The sequence below is a fragment of the Balearica regulorum genome, chromosome 21, assembly GCF_011004875.1.
Source record: "Balearica regulorum gibbericeps isolate bBalReg1 chromosome 21, bBalReg1.pri, whole genome shotgun sequence".
NCBI lineage: Eukaryota > Metazoa > Chordata > Aves > Gruiformes > Gruidae > Balearica > Balearica regulorum.
Window position 1 is genome coordinate 2,605,021 of NC_046204.1, and position 25,709 is coordinate 2,630,729.

General features: G+C 40.0%; 2 protein-coding genes across 8 annotated transcripts in view; one reads left to right on the plus strand and one right to left on the minus strand.

Moving 5' to 3' along the window:
• LOC104640382 (cyclin-dependent kinase 11B) lies at positions 1–16,987 on the plus strand. Of its 6 annotated transcripts, none has more exons than XM_075773127.1 (20): positions 3–54; positions 742–876; positions 1,556–1,671; positions 2,212–2,336; positions 2,985–3,123; positions 3,664–3,794; positions 4,858–4,980; positions 6,141–6,236; positions 6,348–6,476; positions 7,316–7,381; positions 8,002–8,171; positions 8,901–8,991; positions 10,470–10,591; positions 10,929–11,034; positions 11,638–11,759; positions 12,440–12,547; positions 13,521–13,637; positions 13,915–14,063; positions 15,608–15,797; positions 16,844–16,987. In XM_075773127.1, exons 2-20 carry the CDS (start codon positions 766–768, stop codon positions 16,934–16,936), a joined length of 2,304 nt encoding a protein of 767 aa, XP_075629242.1. In that variant the 5' UTR covers positions 3–54; positions 742–765; the 3' UTR covers positions 16,937–16,987. The 6 variants fall into 6 exon arrangements, with proteins under 6 accessions (XP_075629243.1, XP_075629244.1, XP_075629242.1 ...); XM_075773126.1 differs by having other exon boundaries at positions 22–58; positions 744–876; positions 7,996–8,171; XM_075773131.1 differs by having other exon boundaries at positions 22–54; positions 7,996–8,171.
• MMP23B (matrix metallopeptidase 23B) overlaps positions 13,870–25,709 on the minus strand; it is a 26,319-nt gene continuing 14,479 nt past the window's right edge. The window contains exons 4-11 of one of the 2 annotated variants that reach the window (XR_012838560.1): positions 25,069–25,236; positions 22,950–23,114; positions 21,929–22,039; positions 20,812–20,938; positions 19,533–20,118; positions 19,163–19,285; positions 15,920–16,027; positions 13,870–14,290 (exon numbers count right to left, since the gene is read on the minus strand). Coding sequence is in view for 1 of the 2 variants with exons in the window: in XM_010308717.2 (XP_010307019.1) it covers positions 19,944–20,118; positions 20,812–20,938; positions 21,929–22,039; positions 22,950–23,114; positions 25,069–25,236 (746 nt within the window). In the remaining variant the exon portion in view is untranslated. Of the gene's footprint in view, positions 14,291–15,919; positions 16,028–19,162; positions 19,286–19,532; positions 20,119–20,811; positions 20,939–21,928; positions 22,040–22,949; positions 23,115–25,068; positions 25,237–25,709 lie in introns of those variants that run through there. The other variant, XM_010308717.2, reaches the window with a different exon arrangement.

Below are 25,709 nucleotides of genomic sequence, written 5' to 3' on the forward strand. Positions count from 1 at the left end.
GGAAGTGGCGCGTTTGTCCCGCGCTGCTCCTCCCAGTCTCCGGTAGCGGCGGCGGTGAGTGGGCCCGGCGAGGGGGGTGGGGGTACGGCGCCTTCTTCCCACCCCGCACCACCGCGGCGAGCGGGAGCCCGGCCGGTCCGTGTCGGTGTCGTCCCGGCTGCGGCGCGGGGCTGAGGGGCAGCGGGGGGGGGGAGGGAGGGGCCGAGCCGCCAGCCCGGGCGGAGGTTGGGTTGGTTGGGGGGGGGGGGGGGCGCCCGGGTGAAACCGCTCTCTGAGGCGAATAACGGGCGGCGGGTGCGGGCCGCAAAGCTGCCTGACCGCCCCGCGCCCACGGCAAGTGCTCGGGGCAGAGGCTGCGTTGGGCCCGGCCGGCGGGGCAGCAGGCCCTGACGGTGCTCAGCCGGAACCGCGGAGCTCGTCGCCCTGCCGGTACCCAGGTTGTACGTGACGGGCTGGTGCGTGCAGCCGCCGGTGCAGCCTCCTCAGCGGCCAAACGCCAGAGCCTCTTTACAGGCGGTGTTTCCAGTGTGCTCGAACGGGTCCCGGAGTTCGTGGCGAAGGCTGGGTGCGCTTCTAGGCTTAAACCGGACTTTTCCGGCTCAGCATAAGTTAGGGCCAACTTAACTTTACTTGAAGATGGTATATGAAGTGTTTGCATATAGAAAATCAGGGTAAAACAGACATAGCTGTGTTAGACCGTGTAGTTTGTATAGGTTTCATTAATGTTGTGTTCTTTTTCAGAGGGTTTTTTTTTTTTTAACTCAAATGGGTGATGAAAAGGATTCTTGGAAAGTGAAAACTTTAGATGAAATTCTTCAGGAAAAAAAACGAAGGAAGGAGCAAGAAGAGAAGGCAGAGATAAAACGTATGAAAAATGTAAGCTACCCTTTGGTATACAAGCATTTCTAATGAAGCCTGAGGAGCTTCAGTGCCTGTATCCTCATTTTCTCATGGGATCAAGGCTTCTTGCCCTGTGAGCAGAATTCCTCTGCGCTCTTACGTGTGTCTCATGCGTGATCTCTACTTCCAAACTTTGTCAAAAATACGATGCTTTGCTAAGATCTCATTTGCCTTACGTTATTTACTGTGCTTTGTTACATAGTTTTTGGTTAGAAAAGGTAAAGAAATGTATGTGATTGACTTGAAGTTGCGTTTCAAGTAAAAACCCGTCAAAGATTTTATAGAAGAATGAGTTAAAAGTTTTTCAAGAACAATGATTTAATGTTACTATTTGGTTTTGTGCAGCAGTGTACAAAGTAACGTTATTTTGGAAAAAACCTACAATAGTTAATGCAATCCTCCTTAATTGTTGTTTAATTTTGTGCAATTATATTGAAGTTACAGAAGTTCAGCTATAATTGCAATCAAACTGCATTTGGCAGTTTACGACTATGAAATGTCTGCTTGATAAGTCAGTGTATTTTACTGGTGTGACCAGCTGAGGATGGCTTTTGAGCTAGGAATGAAAGAATTGAGTACTACTAAAATTTTTTCATTTTGCGACATAAAAATTAATTGCATTTTGGTCTTGCCCTTTCTTGCATTTCTATCGCAGTCAGATGATAGGGATTCAAAGCGCGATTCTCTTGAAGAGGGGGAGTTGAGAGATCATCGCATGGAAATAACAATCAGAAATTCACCTTACAGGAGGGAAGACTCTATGGAAGACAGGTAAGAATAAAAGCAAAACCTTTATTACCTAGAAAGAGTTACTACAATAAACCTTTAGAAATACTGAGAAGAAGGTTTAAAAATACCTGAAGGGGAAAAGTTTAACTTCTTTAGCGTGCAGATGTGCCATCTTGCCTCCTGTTCCTAGAACATGCCGGGGTATCTCTTTCAAGTACTGATTAAGGCTTAGCAGAGTATTGTGGTCCAATTTTGGCCACTACCTAGTAATCAAATAGTTTCCTCAAGATACAGTTAAAGCAGGCCTGCTGAGTTCTCTTCAGTGCTTAATTCATCCTGTTTGCTGTGTATTAAAAGTGCGCGTATAATAATAGCTTAACTTCTCATCTACGTGACTGTGACTTTCTGTAAGGTACTGTTAATGTCCTGGTTCAGGGGTATTATGGAAGTGAACTTTAATATAAGTTAATAAAACAGGAAAAAATGTATTCTTTTCAAAATGGAGAAAAGAGGAAATAAAGCACAGTCTATTTGACAGTACACGTAACCTCCCTGAGTTTATTAATTTGTCTTGTGTTGTAGAGGAGAAGAAGATGATTCCTTGGCTATAAAACCACCACAGCAAATGTCACGGAAAGAAAAAACCCATCATAGAAAAGATGAGAAGAGGAAAGAGAAACGTAGACATCGTAGTCATTCAGCAGAAGGTTGTTGTTGCTACATTTGGATAACGTTTCTGGTAGCTTCCCAAGATGAAGCCAAATAGGCACTATGTAGAAAGGAAGTAATAACTACAAACTAAAGAAAACATGTTAGGTGCATAAGACAAAGGAATTTAATTTAAGAAAACATGTTAGGTGCATAAGACAAAGGAATTTAATTTCTTTTTATTAAACAAAAATTATTATTTCTCTGATTAGGTTTAATGCCTTTATGAGAATGACAGGGGCATATATGTATTTGAGAAGACAGTAATCACTTTGAGACAGGGACACGGAGTCTACTTTTACTCTTTGAAGTCTGTTAAGCTTCTTTCTGGCTTCATTGAGTGAGTGGGCTGAGCTGTGATCTTTCTACCTGACTGTGAAGGGAAGAGTATCCTTTCTAGAAACGTTCATGTTGTATTCCTGTTACTAACAGCCTTTTTCTGTTTCTGACGCAAGCCTTTGTGCAAGATCTTCTAGCCTTTTAATTTTCCAACACCCTTTCAGATCAGGATTTTTCTATTAAGAAGATAACAGAGAACATGAAAATAGGTTACCATAAGCGTCGTCCTTTCTAGTTTTGCTTTTTAAAAGTAGGAGCACTAAATATTTTGAATAGTAACACTCCAAAATTCATTTTTGTTTGTTTAGGGAAACATGCCAGAGTGAAAGAGAAAGAACGGGAACATGAGCGTAGGAAGAGACATAGAGAAGAGCAGGATAAAGCCCGTCGTGAATGGGAAAGACAGAAACGGAGAGAAATGGCAAGGGAGCATTCCCGGAGGGAGAGGTACATCCATCCCTCCCTCCCCTGTGACAAACCAACAAAGAGATGAACAGCTTCCTCCTCTAAATCTATCTCTAACCTTTCATTGTTCTGAAATGGCAAAAAAATTCAGAGCCAAACTTTGTAAGGTCTGATGCCATGTTCCTGTGAACGTGCTGTCTAATGAAAATGTGTTCTTGACTTTAATTACCTTTGTAAGTGAATTCATTACAACAGATATTTCTAGCTTAATTCATTGCCAGTGTTTTACTATAATGGAAAAAAAAAGCGCAAACCAGTTTTACATAGCATCAGGGGATTTATTAACTGAACTTGCTTAATTTCTGTTTAAATCCTGATAAGGGTGCAGAAGCTCCTGTGATTTAGACATCATGGTCTTTGTAACAGTGTTCTTAAAGGATCAGCTAAAAAGCTACGACTGGTTTTGACTGATACGGAATCAGTGGTATTGTTGCTAATCAAAAAACAGAAAAACAGTATTCCTTTACTTCATAAGCTCAATTTGTAGTGAACTGTAATTAACAAAAATTAATTATTTTCTAGAGATCGTCTGGAACAACTTGAGCGAGAACGGGAGAGAAAAATCAGAGAGCAACAAAAAGAACAAAGGGAGCAAAAAGAACGAGAAAGGCGAGCTGAAGAAAGACGTAAGGAACGGGAAGCCAGAAGAGAAGGTAACTGTCTGTATAGATGTTGTTTGGGCTTGCTGTCTGCTGACACAACGGCAGAATGGATGTATCAAAAGCATTTTTTTACTTAGTTCAATGCCAGAATTTAAAAAGTAAATAAATAAAAGGGGGTGGTGAGGGCTCCTGTACGAGGGGAAAAAAGAAATCTGTTAAGTTCTACATGGGAAAACAATGTCATATGCCTTAAATGTCATGGCATATTGATTAGTCAGTAAGTCTTTCTTTGCCTCTCTCTGTTAGTCTGGTTTCCTCTAGAAAGCAGATTTATGTAATTGATGATGTCTCTGTGTGTGAGTGTATCCAACGTGATCCCAGTTGCTTCTGAACTCTTTGGCTGAGTCTAACACAATTTGATAGAGATTGAAGTCTCAAAATTAAGTGTTTTAAATCAAAGTCTACACATGAACCCTCACTTTGCAGAGCATATCAGATACTTGCAGTCTAAGTTCAGATCATTTTTGGTTAAAGGATCTCTCTTGGTCCCAGCTTTCAGAGGTAAAAATCAGAACCTGCTCCTGTGATCAAGTGACAAAGATTCTTCAAGAGTAGCAGAAGAAGGCATATTTATTACTGTTCTTTCTCGTTCAGCTCATACCGAACAGCTCCTTTTTGTGCTTGGTAGTTACACTGTTATTGGTCCCTCTATCTAGCCTTTCATTTTAGTTACTTTTATTGCTCTAAATGTCCTGTCAGCTCCTTCTAAACTTTAGCTGTTTTTATTCTTTTACGTATCTTCCTCATGATCCATCCACTTTTCTCACTGGCATTAATGTCTTTGTTTCAGGGTATATAAGGCTTCTTGCTTCTGTTTCCTAAGTATCGCAGCACCTTTCTCCAAGTACTACAAACCTATATTTTATTTTGCGTGAGGTAGATCATAGTCCTTTATCCTCCTAGATATAGTTAGGTTCCACTTCCACTCCTCCCCATTACCCTTGAGTTTGTAAGGAGAAACGAAAAGCACGCAAAGCAAGTGGTCGTGGCAGACAGAAGTATTCTAATTAGGGTAGAGAGATGTAACAATTTCTTCCGGTTTTGTTTTCACTAGTTTCTGCACACCATAGAACAGTGAGGGAAGAATATGGAGACAAAGTAAAAATGAGACCCTGGAGTCGCAGCCCATTACGACAGCAAAGAGACAAGCTTGAGCAAGGAGATAGCAGGAAACCAGGTAGCATTTGCCACTTTGTAATGTCTTTGCCTGGGGGCTAGGAGGAGCTGGTTTTAGCAGTAAACATCTGTCCCTGGTACTCTGTGAAAGTATTGTCCACTTCAGCCGTGGTGGCATAACTCTGGAGTATTCATCACTATGTACTGTTTTCTAAAGCAATGCTGGTTTTGCAGGTAATTGTGCAAGTAACAAATTGAACAAATCTTTCCTTTTTCAGTAGTAGGAGTAGTAATTTAAAAAGTTTCAAAGTGAGTTACTTCATTTGATGATTAAAGCAGCAGCTGACTGAATTTAAAAAATTTTGTCATTTAATTCCATGGCAGATTAAAAAGGGATTGTCTACACTAGCTCCGGTTGGATTTGTTGTTAGGAACTAAGCTACCTTAAACAGTTACCTTACGGGGATCCATATAGTTTAAGCGTCACTGATGTTGTCATCTTGTAGAAGAGAATAAATGCTTATGGCAGTATTCCGGTTAGATGGTAAATTTTGTTTTCTAAGCCAGAAAAGTGGTCCTTCTTGTGCCTAGAAGGTCCTAACTGTGAGTAGAGAACTTGTACAATTGACATAAAAGTGTCTTTGGTTAAAGAAGAAAAGCTCTGTGTCTGCCTTGTCAATGTGTGTAGCTGTAAAAATAAGTGTAACTATTTTAGGTAAGCTGATTGCAGACTGTAATCAGCTGAAATTCCAGGTGGAGGCAGGCAGTAAGTCCTTTGAAGCTACTAATTGGTCAACAGTTACTCACACGTGCTATTTCATGGTGCTCCAGAGGGACTGCATTAGAATAGTAAGCGCTGTTACGGACACACATTGGTGAGACTGTGTTGTGCTGATACTTGTTACCACGTTACCTTATTTATTTATTTATTTTATTTATTTGTAGTTTCCCTTGCAGGGGCTTAGGCATATATCATGTTTAAAAAAGAAAAGGTCAACATACCATGTTTTTCGCTGTTGATCCTGCACCACTGCAATTCAGAAAAGCTGTTTGTCTTTTGAGCGGTGTGACTTTTTTTTTAGCACTCGATATTTCCAATACAGAATGTTCAGCACCAATTTAATGGCCAGAGAAAGTAAAGCTGTTATCTAGGTGTTCAGTTTTATAAGTAGAAGCGATATTCAGTTAGCACCCTGTTTTTAATTTTCATGGTCTCAACAGTAAAAGAAGAGAAACCAGAAGAGAGAGATCCTCTTTCAGACTTGCAAGACATCAGTGACAGTGAGAGAAAAACCAGCTCAGCAGAGTCTTCATCAGGTGATTAAATGCAATTTAGCAGATGTAATTAATTGTACAGTTGTCTGTTGAGGAAACACTGTTGTTAGAGTATGTGCCTACTTAGTTATGTGTTTCATTGTTCCTGAACAGAATCTGGATCAGGCTCAGAAGAAGAGGAGGAAGAGTCTAGCAGTGAAGGCTCTGAGGAAGAGGGAGAGGAAGAGGAAGAGGAGGAAGAGACGGGAAGCAATTCTGAGGAAGTATCTGAGCAGTCAGCTGGTGAGTAACATGAAGCAGGTCATAGAATGGTGTGTTATGATTTTCTTTTTTTTCTCATTCTGTATTGTTTTATTTGATCATTTTCCTTTTCTCTTAGTCTAGGATAGGCTGAGACCTCACAGGTCAAGATAACTAAAAAGAAAAAAAACAAGTACAAGTCATATTCTATCCTTTTATATAGAGGTAATACCAATTATTTATCTAAGAAGCCAGATTAGAAAACTGAAAGCCATTTTTATCTTCCTAAATGGTGTAAGGCTAACAGTTCAAGTAATTTTGTAACATAACAAATATTCTGTAGAGAACAATTCTGCACTTATTTGGGGGGTGGTGAAATACAAATGTTTCTGTCATTCTGTATTCTTTTCAGTTGCAAATTTCAGCTTTTTTTTTTTTCATGCCAGTACAACTAAACGAACATAATAAAAAAAGGTTTAGTAAAAAAGTCTACTTACAGCCATTCTTGTCCTTAATTAGTAAAGAAAAGGCACAAAAGCATGCTCTGATGGCTGGGTATTTTTCTTTAAAATCAGTTACAGTTAATAAGCAAATATTCATAAGTTTCCTGACTTAATTTATTCACCTGCCTCCATCCCTGAATTCCCAGATAATTGGTAAGAATTGTCTTTCCTGTTGGAAGCCAAAAGGCGCAGTTCTGTTGAGTTAGGGGAAGCGTTTGCTTTCCAAGTGGAACAGAAGTACGAGGTCACTAGCTAGATAGCGAAGAAGGTGATGAAGGCCTGGCAAGTTAGAAAAGTGTTTCAATAGTGATCTGTCTGCCTTAGGAGGAGCTACAGAAGTGCTGAGCTTATTCAGTTGAACTTGATTCTGTTTTGCAGAAGAGGTGAGCGAGGAAGAAATGAGTGAAGAGGAGGAACGGGAGAATGGAAACCACATCCCAGTTGGTACAATGCAAATACTAAATATTTAAAGAAGTGTTTGGCTGAATTTTTGCAGCTGAATAAGTCTATTTCTACAAATATTTAAAACTATTTAAAATGTATTTCTTGTTGCAGTTTTGCCGTCATTCTAAAGTGTCGTATGTTTGGCATTGTTGGGCCATTCTCGTGTCAGAATCAGAAACTCCTTGAAATCTGTTCCAAGGTCTATGTTTAGAGGAAATCAGATCCTAGTCTAATGAGCTAATGTTTCCTTCTTTTTCATTTTGGGTCTCTTGTCTTGTCCTCTCATCAAAAAAGCTTTGCAATCAGCATGAGATATAGTGAGTCAGTTTTCTCTCTTGTTCTGTTAGCGTAAAGATTTATTTTTCTGACATGCTGTATTTAACACTGGAAATTGTATGTACAAGACTGTAAACCAGTTCTTGAAAACAACATCTCTGCAAAGAGGAGAAATTAGGCTTCTCATCAATCTTCATTGTTACAGTAACGTAGGTGTGCAGCTTATGCAGCTTCTCTCATTTGTAATGATCAGGGTTTCACTACCTTTATTTGTCTAAAGCTGAACTGAATTGTTCCCAATGGCTCCCTCTTTCAACGACTGATTCTGACTTTTAAAGTTACAGAGTCGAGGTTTGACCGAGATTCAGCAGGAAGCGAAGTAGAAGAGGAGGAAGTAGGGGAGGGTACCCCTCATTCCAATGCAATGACAGAAGGAGACTATATTCCTGACTCACCAGCTTCTTCCCCCATTGAACTGAAGCAAGAGCTGCCTAAGTATCTTCCTGCGCTTCAGGTAAAGGATCGCTTAAAGGATGCTTGGGAATATCATAGGCAAATGGATTTCCCTAGCTGCTTTGTTAACATCATAAACAACATATTTCCGTGTGAGATAGTTTATGGGCAGGCAATGCCTTGCTGACTCAAAATCACAAAATACACATCTCTGTGTGAAATATTGCTGTTCACTTTTTGACAAGGAAAAAATGTGCATGGAGCAAAAATGAAATTACTTTTAGAAACAGATAAGAATGTAATAATACATTTGATACTCTGATAACTTGGTATTGCTATCTGAAAATAGGTACTTGTTGGTGAGTTCGTTAACGTGAATAGAAACTGACGGGTAGTTAACTCTTTTTGTACCCAACAGTAAAGTGTAGAAATATGAAGAGAAAGCATATTTTATTAATTGAACTATGTGAAAGGTATCAGTCTAAGGTGCTGAGTTGCCACCTTTGCCACTGTGGCAAAAATTTCAGTTTATTCTGTGCCAAAGTGAATGAGTGAAGAGTTAATGAAGTAATTTAGTTAATGTGCTAAAACACAGACTCTGTCGAGGATTCCTTTAGAGATCCAAAGATACCTTTCTTACATGGAGTAGCCATATTGTTGAATTCTCTTGGTAAATTTTAAGTATTCCTGTGAAGCTGCTAAAGTTTACCTTATGTCTTATTAAAAAAAAAGTAAGCAAAACCCTCCCTCAGATGCTGGAGGATAAATGTTGTCTATCTGTTTTTTTCAGGGATGTCGTAGCGTGGAGGAATTTCAGTGTTTGAACAGGATTGAAGAAGGAACGTATGGTGTAGTGTACAGAGCAAAAGACAAGAAGACTGGTTAGTATAAGTGGTCTCCAGTTATTATCTTCATGGTCTTTAGAGCTGCAGTTGTATGCAAATTATGGTTCTGCGTTTTTCATTGATGAACAAAATCTATCTAAAATACTTTCTTCTTTATCAAGAATGATCTGTGCTTTTTAATAGGATGTGGACTTTGACATAAGGGCTTCGTTTGCAGCTCTGTCGATAGTTACGGGGTTGAAAGCTTTCAAAATTTACTATAAGCGTTCCACCAGGCGTCACTGTAAGCACAGCTACTGATTAGAGAATTCATAAAAGCAGCGGTTGGTGTGCAGTGAGTGTATACTGCAGTATTTTGTTGTAGAACGAAATTCCACTCTTTTTAAGCTCCCTTTCAAAAAAACAATTCTTGTGTATACAAGTGGATTTATATTTTTAAAACTCAATCTCTTTGCTTATCTGGTTTGTAATAGCAAACGTCTTGAAGAAATTATTGCATTTCCCATAAATGATGCAAGGGGCAACCATCAAGTCATTTATATGTTCCTCTTCCATGGCAATTCCTCAAGTGAAAGAAATACTTGCTTTGATAGTTTAACAAAAATAGTGATATTAGTGCAATACTTTTTTCCTGGAAAAAGATAATGCACAGCAAGATACGATCTGTTCTGTTGGCTCTGACCTTGGTTTCCCTGTACTGTTGCCATCACTAGTGACACGTTACTTCCTAGCAAGCTGGTCATTTTAAAGGGGAACTGTGGCACAGTAAATTAAATACCTGCAGTTTGAAATAGAGTTGGCAGATGGTGAAGAGAGCTTGTGAAAAGCACTGTGTTCCAAAGCAGACCTAGACAGACGTTAGGGTTATTCTCAGGTTCCAACTGACAAGCTGTGATTTTGGTGACAGGTTTAAATTCTGGATGCCTTGGTTCCTCTGTTTATTTTAGAATAATATGACCATTTGGTTTCCTTTGGGGAGTGGAATTATACAGCTGGCATGGTGGTTTCTCTGAGTTCACTTGTTTACTGGACAACTACTATGAGCTCGGTTTTTTTTTTTCCTTCTCTGTCTTGAAGCCCGCTCCAAGACTGACATAACCACTATTCTCCACAATATCATGCAACCCCCAGATGTATTATTTGAAGCATTTCTGTCTGCTGTCTTACCTTCCTAACTATGGTGAGGAGTTTAGAGTTAAATACACTTTTTCTTTAGTTTCTTTCCAGGTGAGTTACATTGGAATAAACTAAAGTCCATGATGCAGCTCTGGGATTGTTGTTCTGGATTTTATTCTTCAAACTTGGCAATCTTCTGTTGGGGGTGGAGGGTTTTTTTTGATTTTTCTTTGCTAATGTGAGACTGACTCTGCTTCTTGTTTCAACAGAATGTCTTAAGTAACAGTTTTCATTCAAATAAATTAAATTAATGACAGAACACTGGGGGACCTCTTAACGTGTGTTTTATTAGCTGTGTGATGGGAAATCTGCAGTTAATAATTCTGTTTTCTTTGCAGATGAAATTGTGGCTCTGAAGCGACTGAAAATGGAAAAGGAAAAGGAAGGCTTTCCCATTACTTCTCTGAGAGAAATAAATACTATTCTGAAAGCACAACATCTTAATATTGTCACTGTCAGAGTAAGGCCACAATCTTCCATTTCATAAGTATTTTTGTTCTTGAAATACTGTCTCTTGGTTTGTAAATGCCATATAAAAATGTTAGCATTTGTAGCAGAGCTTGTTTCTGTAAACAGCTGTATACTACCCATAAAACTATATAGACATTACTTGTCTCTGCATAATCTGATGTTCTGCAAAAATGAGCTGTTGGCATTTTTATAGAAAATATGTTTTCTATGGATTTTACCAATGGCAGACTTCATTTATCCTCTTGTCAGTATATTTCTAAGATTCATTTTCGCATGCTTTTTTAAATAGTGCGTGCTTGTTTTGATCATTTGTTTCTGTGTTTCAGGAAATTGTTGTAGGTAGTAATATGGATAAAATCTATATTGTAATGAACTATGTAGAACACGATCTCAAGAGTCTGATGGAAACAATGAAACAACCATTTCTACCAGGTACTGTTTGCCATAGTCTCCTGTAATTCTCAAAACTTGGAAAACTGGCCAACACAAACCTCAGTGTCCTTGGGCTGTACTGACAGGAGAGAACTAGCTTTGTACAGTGATGTGTATTGCCTCGGAATGTCCTATGAGTGTTCTTTGGAACAGAGACTTCATTGCTTTTTCTTTGTTCAGTCTGATTTTACTGGTACAAGTTAAGATAGAATCGTAGGCTGGGAGTGCTGATTCTCATACTGGTATTTGGTGGACAAATCCAGTTTGCATGCTTAGCGTGAAATTGAGGGACTTTCCCCTGTGCTAAGCTGGAAAAGAAGACTGGGTTTTAGTTTTGACCACTTCCTGTGTTTTTGAGAGGCATTAATTTCTGAGCATTATCTGGATGCATTCCAGCTATCCAAATTAATTTTGCTGTATTGGCAGCTCTGTGGCTGTAACTGTTGTTGTTCTGCGACCTGTTTTTATGGTGGAGGCTATACTGTGCTTTTAACTTGACATCCCTTTCCTCCCTCTGCCCCTTTGCCGGTTCTCCAAACACACAAAAAAAGTAAAGATAGATTTCTTCTCTTAAAGGTACTTGGCTTCTTTTTATCATTTCAGGTGAAGTGAAAACCCTGATGATTCAGTTACTGCGAGGAGTCAAGCATCTTCACGACAACTGGATACTTCACCGAGACCTGAAAACTTCCAACCTGTTGCTCAGTCATTCAGGCATTTTAAAAGTAAGAATTACATGAAATACACCACGCTTCTGAAAAGCTTGTATTGCAGAATTACACTGCATTATAGCTACGTCAAGAGCTGGATAGAATGTTTTGCGTTAGTCTTTAAGAGGTATGAGCTGTGGCTTGTAAAACATACAGTTGTGAAAGAGTGAACTTTACTATTAAAGAAGACTGCCTTGTCACACTGTAAGATTTATGCTAGGATGTGACTAATAAGCATGCTCTAGTGAATACTGAATTCTTTATAGTGTGATTAGAAGTCTGAACTGTGTTCTTTTCCTGCATGCCAATTGCACGTTGCCAGTATTTACATCTTACAGCTGTTACTGTTGTTAAGCCTGTCTCTTTCTCAGGAAAACTGGACTTTGAAATTTTTTCTTGCTTGCAGAGTTGAAGTCATTATCTCTTGCTGTTTGGTTTTGGTTTTCCCCCTGCCATATAAGCTTTCTGTCAAGGTGATCAATAACAGGAACTCTTACTTGGCCTCAGGAAGGGAAAGATGTTTTTCCCCTTTAGTGGAAAACGGCAAGGAAGGCCCATGAGAAACAGTGTATTCTCTGTGGCTACTTTTGAAGGCTGGCAGCCATGCAGTAGCCAATGTGGCCAAGACACATGGGCACCGTTAGTAAATGGTACGGTCAATGCTGGAAACATTACTGATCACCAGTTTTTTTTAGGTTGGAGATTTTGGACTGGCCCGAGAATATGGATCTCCACTGAAGCCTTACACGCCAGTGGTTGTGACGCTTTGGTACAGGGCTCCAGAGCTGTTGCTTGGAGCCAAGGTATGTTCATCCTTGTTCCCCTGGCTGCTAGAGGAGTGACTCTTCAGACTAACTTTATTTTATAACTTATGAACGAAGTATGAGTATGCTTGATTCTTCATATTGTTTTAGAGGTGGAAATTCTGAATCTTCAGTATTATTTTTCCTAATAACACAGCTAAAAAGGCTCTGTTTTCCACAGGCAGGAGGTGGGTGGCAGATTGAGTTTTTCTCCTTTAGATTGCTGATGTGGTAGTGCTGCTGGATTTCTCATGCATTGGTGCAAACTGTCACTGTCAATTTAGGCAGCGGATTAAGCAACTTAGTCTAAAATTTGTGACACCTGAGAGCAGAACAAGGTACTGGCAGCATTCTGGCAATGGTCCCTACTTATTACCTGTTTCGTAACTGAAATCTGGAAGTAGGGTTCTGGAGGGCTTCAGCGACAAGAGCCATGCCAGAAAAAATTAGTGCACTACCACCAAAGAAAAATGGGTGCAAAAGTGAAAGAAGCCCTTTGCTAATTTAAAAAAAATGTTTTTGTAATTGGAGAAACGACTACATTTGAGAGAGGGGGGTGGGTACCACAGAGACTAGGTTTTGTGCCCATAACCTGAGATTGCTGTAGTGACAAAATAAGGGCTCAGGATCTCTGGGAAAGAGAGTGCAAGTGAGAATGCTTTGCTAGTTGCGATGCTGTGTTTGTGAGTAAAAAAGAAAGGCAACGTTGTGGAGACTTTCACGTTTTATCTTGAAGTATTTGTGTAGTATGGGTATTACTCATAATTCACACTAATTAGAACTTTTAAATAAATACAGTTGAGACCTGTGCCTTGGGCACTGGAAGGAGTGTATGTGTTCAGAGTGATAGAATCTTTAAGGAAAAAACAAACCCTAAATAAAACCCCAAACCAAAACAAAAAAACCCCACCAAACAACTCTGTGAAGGTATCTTACTTGATTTTATAAGGTATGATATCTTCCTTCTTTTCAGGAATACTCAACAGCGATAGACATGTGGTCAGTAGGCTGTATATTTGGAGAGCTGTTAACGCAGAAACCACTGTTTCCAGGGAAGTCAGAAATCGACCAGATTAACAAAGTTTTTAAGGTAACATTTTTTAACAACTTTGGATTCTAACTGACTGGGTTTAGAGGCAGGTACATTAGAGTAGGAAGAAAGTAAAAGTGTTGCTCTTTGACAGAGATTCAGCCTTAAAAAAAGGCTCATTACTCCGACTGTTGTTTTACAATGCTTTTAGGAGGCTAATGATTTGTGGTTTTGTCCGTTTTCTCTGGATACTTACCAACTCCTATAGCTACATAATGAATAAGCAGAAGGGTTGTACTCTAGAATGAATTTATTAAGGAGATATTTTAATTTACAGGATCTAGGTACTCCGAGTGAAAAAATCTGGCCTGGTTACAACGAGCTGCCAGCAGTAAAGAAGATGACATTCACAGAATATCCCTATAACAATCTACGCAAGAGATTTGGAGCGCTCCTCTCTGATCAGGGGTTTGATCTGATGAACAAGTGAGTGCTAGCTTCTAGGGTATCCTTGGGAAAATGTGTTCATGTCCTGTGATAGTGGTGGAATATTACTTGCAGCATGGTATTTCAGTGCATTTAACCTTGTCAAAACACACTGGTGCTTTTGAAGTTTGTCTGTGACATTCCTTGCAACAGCTTTATTCAGTGTACCATGCTCTTAACACCTGCTGTTAAACCTCAGTCCAAGATTATTCTTGCACACCTATGTCCTAGAAGAACAGAAAAATGTTTTAGTAGTAGGTTTAGCTCATTCATGTCATGTTTAATTATGTGGTGAGTCAGCCATCATGCAGTCTGCTGATGAATCTTGATAAAACAAATTGCAGTTCAAAAAAAGGAAAAAAAGCAGTACATTCTAGAGCTCATGTTACAGAATTAGGAAAATAGCAATCTTGGGGTTTTTTCCAAGATTTTCAAAGTTCATGAGTCCTGTTATATCTGAGGTTCTGGCAGTCCTTTTAACTAACTCTACTGGTGCATTCTGGTTGCATTCCAATTCATTTTTCTTCTAAAGACTGACAAAGGTTTGAGAGATTTTTGTTCCCCTCTCTCCCCTAATACTCCCTTTAAATTTTGTGACATGAAGTAGTGGAAATGATTGCGTTTTAGATCTTACTTAGAACTTGTCTCTATTTTAAAAAATTAAATTGAAAAATAATTAATTTTTTTTTAAAGGGGGGGAATTTTCATGCTTTCCAATTTTTAAGAATTATGCTGTTCCAGGTTTCAGAATGAGTTGTGAATAATTTATCGGAAGTTAGATAACCTTTCAGAAGGTCCAAGCACAACCTGTCTTAATAAAGTTGGGTATCACATCAGTGTCATCTATTTCTTAATTGATTTGGTTATGACAGGGCTATGTCTTCATTATTGTGGGTAAGAAGGACAACACTATAGTATTCATGTGAGGCTGGAACTTACAGAAACACGTGTAAGTGTATATAAATGAGTGGAACTCACTACATGTAAAAATCTTGGATATGTAAGCATTTGCATAGCGCCAAATACTGTTTGGTAGGATGAATAGTACAGTAAAACATGTTTCTGTATTGCGAGAGGTTTACAATAATCACCCACAAGCTGTACGGTTAAGTTAATGCTATATTTTGTTATGTTGTGTTATTGATATAATCTCAGTTGTCTTCTCTGAAAAGCGAAGCAGCATTCTAAAATGTTTTAACTGAACTATCCTGGATCCCTTTTGAGCTATATCTGATACCCCTAGGTTCTGAGGTGTCTAATAGGTTATACCTCTGAAAGCACATCCCTACAAAAGCTACTTTGATACGTAGTTCCAGCTGCAGTTCCATTAATTACAGGTTCACGTAGGAAGCATGCATTTAGAGAGCTATGTTAGATCACTCATATGTCAGCAATCATACCCGTTAATAGAATTCTTTGTTAAAAATCAGAAAATTCTAAATTGCATTTCTGAAGTATTTATAATCTGGGGGCTAATTTTTTCTTCTTTCTGTCCCTCTGTGTCTCTTCTTCCCTATTTCATCATCTTCCTAAATTCTTCTCAGCTTTTTGACATACTACCCAGCCAGAAGAATTACTGCCGAAGATGGTTTGAAGCACGAGTATTTCCGAGAGACTCCCCTTCCTATTGACCCCTCCATGTTTCCCACCTGGCCAGCAAAAAGTGAACAACAAAGGGTAAAACGTGGCACTAGCCCACGACCACCTGAGGGAGGCCTTGGATATAGTCAGCTGGTAAGCAGAGCAGATGGAGGCAACTTCTGATGTCCTCGGACATGTCCAAATCCTGATTTTTGGAAAAGTTCATGTGGACTGTATTTTGTTAGCCTTCTGGGGCTTGGGATCCTGAGACTCACCTGTACGTGCATGAAAAAGACACTACAGAAGTCCAGCTTTCCCTCTGTTCCTTTTCAAAGGGCAGGTCCAATTACTGTTGTAGTCACAGAATCATAATTTCAGTACATCTGAGAAAGAAATTATGCCTGATTTTTATCACAGTGCGGAACAGTTTTTCTGTTGAAAGTGTACATTGTCTTACACTTTCAACTAAGCTTTCAAAGCTGCAAATTTATCTTTGGAAAAAAAAAAATCCAAAGCCTAGTAAGTTATGTGTATTTTGTGGATAGAAACAGTCTCCTTTTCCCAGTATTTGGAGAAGAATTCAAAAAAAAGGCAAGGGTGTTCGTTCTGTCTGTGGGGATTGTGCTGCCCATTTGGCGGGAGGAAAAAAAAAAAAAAAGGCTGAAAATGATGCCCTTGTAAGTATGGCATGTTACAGTCTCAGGTGCCTTAATTATAGCAACTTACTACTATTTCCATGTCTCAGCATAGATGAAATAGCACGGTGCAGTTATTGTGCTCAATTTAACAGATGAAGTAGCCTAAAGGGTTGTTTGGCCTGCATTGTTGAGGGTATAAAAATTGCCATGGAGGGTGTACAGAGTGTTTCATCAGATGCTGAATAAGTGTAGTTTACACTGATTTAGACTGCGTTCACAAATTTTTTTCCAGCTTTCACAAGTGCAGGCGAAAGTAGGTATACAAACTATGAATACACTGGAGGTGCCTTTAGGAAAGATAACTTTTGAAAGAGTAATGTTTAAAGATCATGAATAACACTGCACATCGAGCTTAGCTATGGTGCCACTAAATCAAACATTTGTTCCTCATCTAAAGGTACTTTGATTTATATTTTTGTTGTTGTTGTTTAGATTTTTGTGTTGGAGAGGTAAACCTGCACAGACACTTACTGATAAATGACTTGTGATTGGTTTTCACAGGGTGACGATGATCTGAAAGACACAGGTTTTCACCTGACCACCACAAATCAAGGAGCATCTGCTGCAGGACCTGGTTTCAGTCTCAAGTTTTAAACTCAACGTGAAAGGAGGGGGGAAAAAAAAAAAAACCCAAACCAAAACCAAGAGAACCGTTCATGTGAGTGGATTTCAGAGCGCCCCAGTTCTGTTCATCACGTCAGGGAGACTACATGTTTTTCACGGGGGAAAAAGCCAAGTGTCATCACAGATTCAAAGGCTCTGGCTGGGTGTGGAGTATAACTGCTGCATTCCATTAAAGGACTGGAATTAACCTGAAAAAGCCAAGGATCATTACAAAATTTGACAAAGGAAAACTTGAAGTACAATCTTGGAACAGTTTCTGGTTTAGTTTTAGTTTTGGTTGGTTTTTTTTTTTTTGTTGGGTTTGTTTTGTTTCTTGTAAATTTGTAGAATTAAAATACATTTTTAATTGTTTAACAGTGTGAAGGATTTCCTTTCTTCACATGCAACAAACTTGGATGTTGGTAGCATTAAGTCTTCTAGCGTGGGAAGTTTTCCCTCTGCTGCCCCCAAATCTGTGCTGACACTATTACAGCATACTGTCAGCCTGGGTAAACTACTTTTTTTTTTTATTTTAAGTAAATTGTATATGTTTGAATATAGTTAGGGCAAAAAACCATAACGGTTCTGAAGTTTCTTTCCTATTGTGTGCCTTGGAGAGAGCTTGGCTGGGTTGGGCTTGATACCCATGATATTTTTGGGTGCACTACTGAGCTGGACACTGATACGTTGTATACATGTATTTACAATGGCACTGGTGCAAAAGAAGTACTCTATTGTTTTATAAATCAAAAAGACTTAATATGGAGACTTGAAACTTTATTTTCTATAGAAAGTTCTTTTAAATATGCTTTTTTTCCCATTAAAAAAAAAAAAAAGCTTAGCTTTACTGATTGTATAATGCCATATTCCAGTCCTTTCTCTAAGATGAAAGACCAGAAGAATCAAGTTGGACTATCACAGCATTCTGAGTCTCTAATTTATATAATGCTATCATTCTTTTCTGGGAACAGGAAGATTTGGAAAATACTGGGCTATGCATGAGCAGTTAGAACTGGGCACCAGTCCAGTAAAAGGATTAACTTAAATTATAAACATTCCCTCCATTTCAGTGACTTTTAAGAGTTTTTCTGGGAAAAGGCCTTGGAACTGGAATTTGGATGTACTAAAATTGTGGTAAATTTTGAAAACAGTAGTTTTGGGGTTGTTTTTTTTTGTTGTTTTTTTTTTTCCTGTGGAGGAATGCAGAATTATTTTCTCTTTAGGCCTGACTGCCTAGTAGTACTGAAGGAGAACCAGCTCTATTACTAGTCTGGTAACTGAAGTATGCATGATTTTAGCAAGATTCCTCATAGGTGGAGATCCATAACCCATTGAAAAGCTGGGGTTTTACTACATCCCACCGCGTACAGGAAAGGAGAGCCACTTTGCCGTGGTCTGTGCTGAGCTCTAAACGATTAGAACAGGACTGCATACTTTGTATTTCAAGCTGTGCTGTGCGTCTTGCACTCTCTGAAATTATTTATTTCCTTCCTAGCTTCCTTGGCATTGTTGCAGCCAGCGCGGGCATCACTGGAAGATCAGTGTTCCTGACAAAAAGGATTATTCATCTAAGTTAGGATAGGCTTAGTAAAACAAAACCTAATGCTGGAGTGCAATTGAAAATCAATGTGGTTATGAGAGCTATGCATAACTCCTGGTTTTGGTGGGTTTTTCTGTAAAGGGAAATACCAGCTCCTCTGAGTAGCGCAGCATTGTTTGGTTACTGCAGCTTAGCTTTTGTTTTGTCTCAGTTGTCTATTTTTGCATTGAGTGCTTGCCTTTTATGATCCTGAGCTTAACTGTCCTTGCTAAGACGCATTTTTAAGTTTTTATACTATGTTGTACTCTCAGCTAACTGTGATGGTAAAACTGTCCTAGACCAGAGGAGAATTTTACTGCTAGAGCCTTTCTGCTCTAACACAGAGGTCGTCTAGACTGCTAACCCATACTGCGGTGCGTGGGATGCTTTGCAGTTTTGTTGGTGCTTTTAAGCAGGAACAACCTTGTTTCCAGAGGTTCAGAGGACAACTAAAAAAGGATGAACCTAAGCGAAGAGCAACGCAAGCTGCTGTATTACTGGATAAGGATCTTGCTAAATGTAACGAGTGTCAGGGATTCCTGACTCTGGCAATGAACGCTCCACCGCTGTAGACGTTTGAGTGCACTAGGCTTTGCCTACCACTACTAATGCTATTCTGTTGGATGTGGCACGTTTACCTCATCGCTTGGGTGACTGGGGGAGGACAGTGATGACCTCCTCTCTGTTGACGGAGTCGAGAGGCTTATTGATCAGGCACCTAAAGGACAAGTTATGAGGAGCTGCTGATGGAGGTAAATCATCTGTTGGGATAAGATTACACGAGTAATAAATACAAACCACAGGAAAGCGGTGGGGAGGAAAGATATTCTGTGGGTACTTGAACTGAACATGATGAAATGGGGAATGGAGTAATAAGAAAGTGTTTGTTGTGACCCTACATCCTCCTGCTGACAAATAAAAGAAAAAGTAATATTAGGTCTTACACTTTTTTTAGAAGTTCTTCTAGTGCTATGCACCAAGATAAAAAAAAATGACAGCAAAACTTACAGAGCGTAACTGGTCATTTTCCTTCCACAATACCTCTGCCTCCATTGCAACATGGCTGAGCCATCAGTTCTTCATCCATTTGTTTGACGAAGAGTCATGTTCTTGTTTTCTCAGCAATCCACCATGATCCACATAGTTTAACTGCAAAAATCTGACGCTTTACATTTTGTAAAAGTTTTTTTTTAATACTCTGTATGGCACATACTTGATAAATTCTTTATCCTTAAAACTAATTTAGAAAAGTTTTATGTTCCAGTAATCAAGTCCCAGAGTCTCTTTTGCCCAAGGTATGGAAGCAGCTGATTTAGAAGTTCAGTTGTGCTACTGGAGATTAAATATAAAGCACCAAAGAATCATTTTGCATTTGAAACAGAACTAGCAGTAATTGAAGTGCTCGTTCCAGGGCCTTTGTTAGTGCTTCAGTCTGATTCTCCAGGAATAAGTAGTCAAGATTCTTTCTTTTTTCTTTACTATGCAAGTGTAAGTTCCTTCATTAATTGCATTTGCAATGATGCTCATGTGATCTTCATTTAAGGATAAGTAACCTGGATATGAGTATTCCAGAAGCTCCTTATCTTTATACCAGCTGTTGTAAGAAAAATAACAGAAATTAAACTACAAAATGTCTGGTACAACACAATATGTGTTAGTGGTTCTTTCTCCTAGTAAGTTTTGCTTGAATAAGTGTACCACACAGATGGGACGACTTAACAAAAACAAGGTTAAATTTTACCATGTATTTCAGGTAGACAATGACAGTTACAACAGGGCACTCTCCCGAGTAATTCAGGAGCTTGAATCTTACTGAAAGTTGATGGGAATTTGGGCCCTCAGTCTAACCCACCCATGGACTTGGGTATCTCCCTTAATTTTAGATACAGCCAGAAATACGTTAGTAAGAGCTAACAAACTATTAATTGAAAGGGTAAAGCAAGACTGTAGGTTTTTTTGCACAGTATGGGCCAAGGTGGTAAGAATTACCTGTGCGATATATACATATAAAAACGGATTTTATCCTTTTTCAACTCGGCTTGCTCATCTGCCATAGCTCTGCTTTCAGACTCAATGCTTTGCAATGTCATGAACAATATTTACACACTCCCTTCTCACAGTTAGCCAGCCACCCCTCTTTCTACTCTGAGTGCCAAATGAGACAGTGACATGCTCCAGAAGATAAACTACATTCTTATTTACGCTGCTTTGTCACACTTCCTAATCCTTTTTGGTATGTAAGCTGCAACCTCTCCTAAAGGACTGGAATAAATGATAAAACACTTACTAAACTTTGCCTTTTTTATGAATTATCTTCTGTCCACAGCGGAAGGTGACATTCCTGCCTTCAGACACAGTCTTGGTTTTTGTCCTCGGCGGGGGCAGAGTGGGGGGAACTGTTGGAAATGGGAATTCTCCAGAGGTGTGAGAAAGAAATGGCAAAAGTTAGCATATCTCATTATCAAGCTTTAGTCATTCCAAAACACTTTCACAGAATTATGTTATCACCTAAGGAACCTTAAAAGTATTCATTTAAAAATGCTTCCTACTGAGCAGTTCTTGGATGGACAGGTAACATTATTCACATGCAAAGATGACAATTTTGTGGCATGTAAACTGACAGAGATAAAAATCAACTTGCCCATTTGATACCTACCAAAGAGTATTATGTTCAGTGTATGAACAGTCCCTTTAGAATATATAGGTTTGTAATTATCTGACTGCATCTTTGCATTAATCTGGACTAAAAAAAAATAAAAATCCCTCTCTATTGGAGAAAGAGGGACTAGTTATACAGTCCAGCTTCTTAAGGTCAGCAGGCATTTATCTGAAGTTTAGTTCCACAGCTGCTCCTACATTAGTCCCTTACCTGGATTCATACAACGGAGAGACTACATTAAGGTGATTAATGTACTTTATCTCCTTGTCTGCAGAGCAGCTCAAATCCAGCAGTGCATGAGATGGCATTTGTCTTGTTTAAGTCCCATCACTGCATCAGGAACTGTATACCGCATCTGTTATCTCTGAATTTAATACATCAGCATCTCACTTCCTCGGCTGGGTCCAGAAGGGACACAGGCTGAGGCACATGGAACAGCTGGGTTTTCAGAAACTCCCTATCATGGCTCAGTTAAACTAGAGAACGGGACAGTTTAATGTTCTACTCCACAAATGGTTAAACATAAAAGCTGCTTCCTATTTCCAAGCCTTGAGCTTGGCTCGAATGCCTAAGAGGCCATCATCTCTGCTGTGCCTCTCCTCAGAGCTGGATGGGGCGAGTCACTTGCATCCAGTGAGCGCGAGTGTGGAATTAAGATCCTGCCTATCTCTGCAGCACACGCTGCTTAACTTTACCTCCTCCCTCTGTGCAAACCCCACCAAGAATCCCAGAAGAAGTTAGATACCGTAGCAGAAGTCACAGGTAGATGGACAGTGCTTCTTCATCAGCTTCCTGCGCTTCTCGCAGAAACCTTTTTGTGCCCATGATGGACACATAAATAATCTGTCTTTACATCCTGAAACAGATGGAGATGAGGCATTAGAGGGATTGGGGTAGACCGTTCCTTCAGAAAAACAAACTGACATTTCACCCAAATCAGACTGGTCAATGTAAATGGTGGAGGTGAGGCGGGAAGGCAGCTGAAAGAGGAGTACCATCGCTAGAGCAGGGTGCCATTACTCGGGGAGCAGCGGGCTAGGTACTGTCCTACTTTCATGAAGAGAGTTGCTATTTCTAAGTCCTACACTAGGTAATGTTTGAACAGGCAACTGTGTCAGAGCTCCAGAGAACCTTGCCACAGCCTCTTTGGTTTGCAGAGAGTTTTGTAGTGTTGGATTAATACATCGGAGTCCAGCCAAAAGAGCAATTAACAGCTTTTTACCTTCCCTCTTCCTTTGCGCACCTGATGCTTGCAACTGTACAAATGCAAGTCAGGGCTCTCCACAGCTCAAATTAGCCTTTTATTCCTTGTGTAAGCCACGGTACGAAAGGCCCAAAGAGTCCCTGCCCAGAGCTGGTTGCTGGGCTGGGGCACAAAGAGCCAGGCACGTGAGAACACGTACAGTGCCGATGTCCCTGCTGTAGCAGCTCAGAGCAGACTGACTGCTCTGAAACCTCTTCTCAGAACTGCCACCTGCAGAGGTGGGAGCATGAAGTCTAGAAGATTTCCAGCCTCCCATCTATCACATTTGAAGCTGGTAGTGCTGGAACCAGACAATGCTCCACCTCCTTTTAGCTCTACTTTGGAAAAAAAAAAAAAAAAAAAAAAAAAGAAGAGTTCTCCTGCCTGCTGCTCACTGGCTTACAGCCTGGTCCATCCAAACGATGCAGTTCTAACACCATGAGACCTCCACAGGATCCAACCGACACTTTAGGCAAATGTTCTTTATACAGAGGAGCCCAGAGGGCAACCCTGCCTTCCTTACCGTAAAGCCTGTGAATTCCCCAGACTTCATCTTGAGAGATGGTCTTTTTCCCAGTCAAAGTGGCGTTGATGTGCATGAGGGCATTGGGGTTCAGAGAGTGCATGAGTCCTAAGGCATGTCCTATTTCGTGAGCTGCTACATGTACCAGATCTGTAAGCCAGACACCTGGAAGAGAAGGGGAAAAACAGCTGACATTGCGCAGTGAAGAACATTTCCTAGTGCTGGTGTAAAAGCAGAGGAAATATTGTAGCACCAGGAGGGTATGGTCTTATCAAAGTTTGCCCCAGTTTCATCTTCTCTCTAGTTGCTGGAGTTCAAATAGACGAGCCAGTTATTTCCACATGCTTCCAATTTCTAACAGCAGGAAACAGAGCAGCAATGCCAGGCTACAAGAGGGCTGCTCTGAAAGAGCAACGTTTGAGGTGAAGGCAAATGCTCTGTGTAATACTTACTCTCGTCAGCTTTCTGCTAACTTGGTGCCCTGGGCTGTAACTGGAACTGGCTGTTGGGGAATGAGGTTGCTAGCTGGAATATTCCAGTCTGAAAGAGCCGCCAGTCGACCTCTGCGTCCCCCATAGCCTATAGGTCAAACTCAAGTTGCTCATAGCATCTTACAGCCTGCTTCCAGCAGAGACGGATTTTAACTGAAGCATGACTCACAGGAGGTGTTACTACTGACACCTGTCTTGGTATCCTGCACAATTACAGGCCACGATTCCTGTGTTAAATCCAGCTGCGTATGGAAAGAAAGCATCTGAAAGGGGTGGCTTGCACATGTGCTTAATTTATTAGTACATTAAATAGGAATCTCTGGTGGGTGGATTTTTTGAGCTCCTCTTCAAGACTTCTGCTAAATCTCTTTGACATGACTTGGAAGAACAATGATTTCGTTCTACTTTGTTCCCATCCTTCTTTATGCCAATAAAGAGGGGTAATTCAGCTTTGGAAAGAGAAGCGGTCACTGAGAACAAGTAGCAATCGTCTCAGCCTCACGCTGCCTTCTGAAGTCAGAAGTGTTAGTACTGTTTCACAAAGGTGACTGAATTATATGCAAATCAACTTCATGACCATCTCCATATAAAAGAATAGAGTTACACTGCCAGGAGAGAAAGTCAGTGGCAGAACTGGCACTCAGGATTCTGATTTATTCTATAATCTTAGTAAAACTTCACTAAGAATCAAGTTTTGCAAGTGTCTATGCTTGTTTCAACAGCTGCATGCAGAAAAACACAGGCTAGGAAAATACAGTGTTCCCTGACAAGCCTGTAACTTCGAGGCATAGGTTTGTTACCAAACTCTCTGATTTGTATTATCCCTGACAAACATTGCCATTCGATATAGTTAGCAAACTTTAGAAGCTTGATGGAGAAGTGCATCTTTTCAAAGCTGAGTATTTTACAAAATGTAATCCAACCAGGTTTTTTTCTTAATAAACACTGACATTCTTGCTTTAAAAATCATCTCTCCTAGGTCTTTGTCCCTAGATCTTAATCTGTTGCCGTGCTTTGGAAAACAAGAAGGATAGGAAAAGTCCCTCTATGTCACCTAAAATCCCCCGTGCTCTCTTTTTATTTGGTGAAAAGCAGAATAACTTACTTGCCAAAAAAGTACTGAGTTGGTCATACAATATGAACTGAATTTGGTAGTTAGTCAGGGAGCATCTGCTTTTAACTTAAAGTTAGTTTTGATACTGCTTCAAAAAATCAAGGAGAAAGAAATGCCGAGCTATAAGTAACACAGACATTTTTAGGTGCCCACAAACCCAAAAAATGACTACAGACCCAGGAAAACCCAAAAGTAAACAGCCATGCCAGCAAGTTGGAGCAATCTAACGTGGCCCCTCTCAGAGATGCACCTGCCTGGGCAGAAGCCAGACGTAATTACTGAGTATGTGGCTGAACTATCGAGTAAGTCCAGCGAATGATTCAGAATGAAAAAGCACTGCCACCAAACATGGTCCCTTGTTCAGTCACACGACAGCAAGACCAACAACTTCCCAAATGACAGAAAATCACAACCATTTCTGTTGTCTCTTTCCCGTACTAGGAAAACCCCAGAGCAAGGACTGAAATCTAAATCCTACAGGCATTAATTATGTGCTCCCTGAGACATGTGTTACCTTTTTTCCAGCTGAACCGGGTATTCCCCAATATCCAATATTCGTGGTCATCAAAATGGATTTCCCCGTTGGGTGGGAAGAAAGCATGGGCAAGCTCCCCTGTTGTTCCATCAAAGCAGTGGTGAATGAGAGACTCCAGACAGTCCGTGTGATTGATAGAGTAGAAGCCTGTGAAAAAAGCAGCAGATTTAATGTGTGGAGCAGAGTAAGCCCGTCCAGGATGCAGACATCTGTAAACTTGTGGTTTACTAAAAAAAAATCTCTTATGGTATCCCACATGTTTTCCAACCTACAGAGCCACAAAAGGAAAAAATAAATGCTAAGCAATCATCAGGAACAATGTTTATGGGATGCAAACTATACTCAGCCCTGTGAGGACCCTAGATGTAGAGCTGTTTACAACAGACACAAATGAATCTACTTTTCAGAAAGGAGTGCTAAGCTCTTTTTGCAAATTCACATGGAAACTTTTTTTTTTTTTTTTTTTGAGAGAAGTTGGACAGTGAGACAATAACCCCAGGATGTAATTGTTCCACTTCAAACGTAAACAGACAGATAGCCTTATAGTCATAGCTGCTTGCCATCTTTTTGCTAGCATCGCAGTGTACCCTGCGTCCACTGGACCTGGGCCACATGGAGCT

Bases quoted from the DNA above. Each gene is read 5' to 3' on its own strand.
- LOC104640382 (XM_075773126.1), top strand. From the start codon at position 766: ATGGGTGATGAAAAGGATTCTTGGAAAGTGAAAACTTTAGATGAAATT. The intron at 6,237-6,347 runs GTGATTAAATGC...GTTCCTGAACAG, and splicing joins CTCAGCAGAGTCTTCATCAG to AATCTGGATCAGGCTCAGAA. The intron at 12,548-13,520 runs GTATGTTCATCC...CCTTCTTTTCAG, and splicing joins AGCTGTTGCTTGGAGCCAAG to GAATACTCAACAGCGATAGA.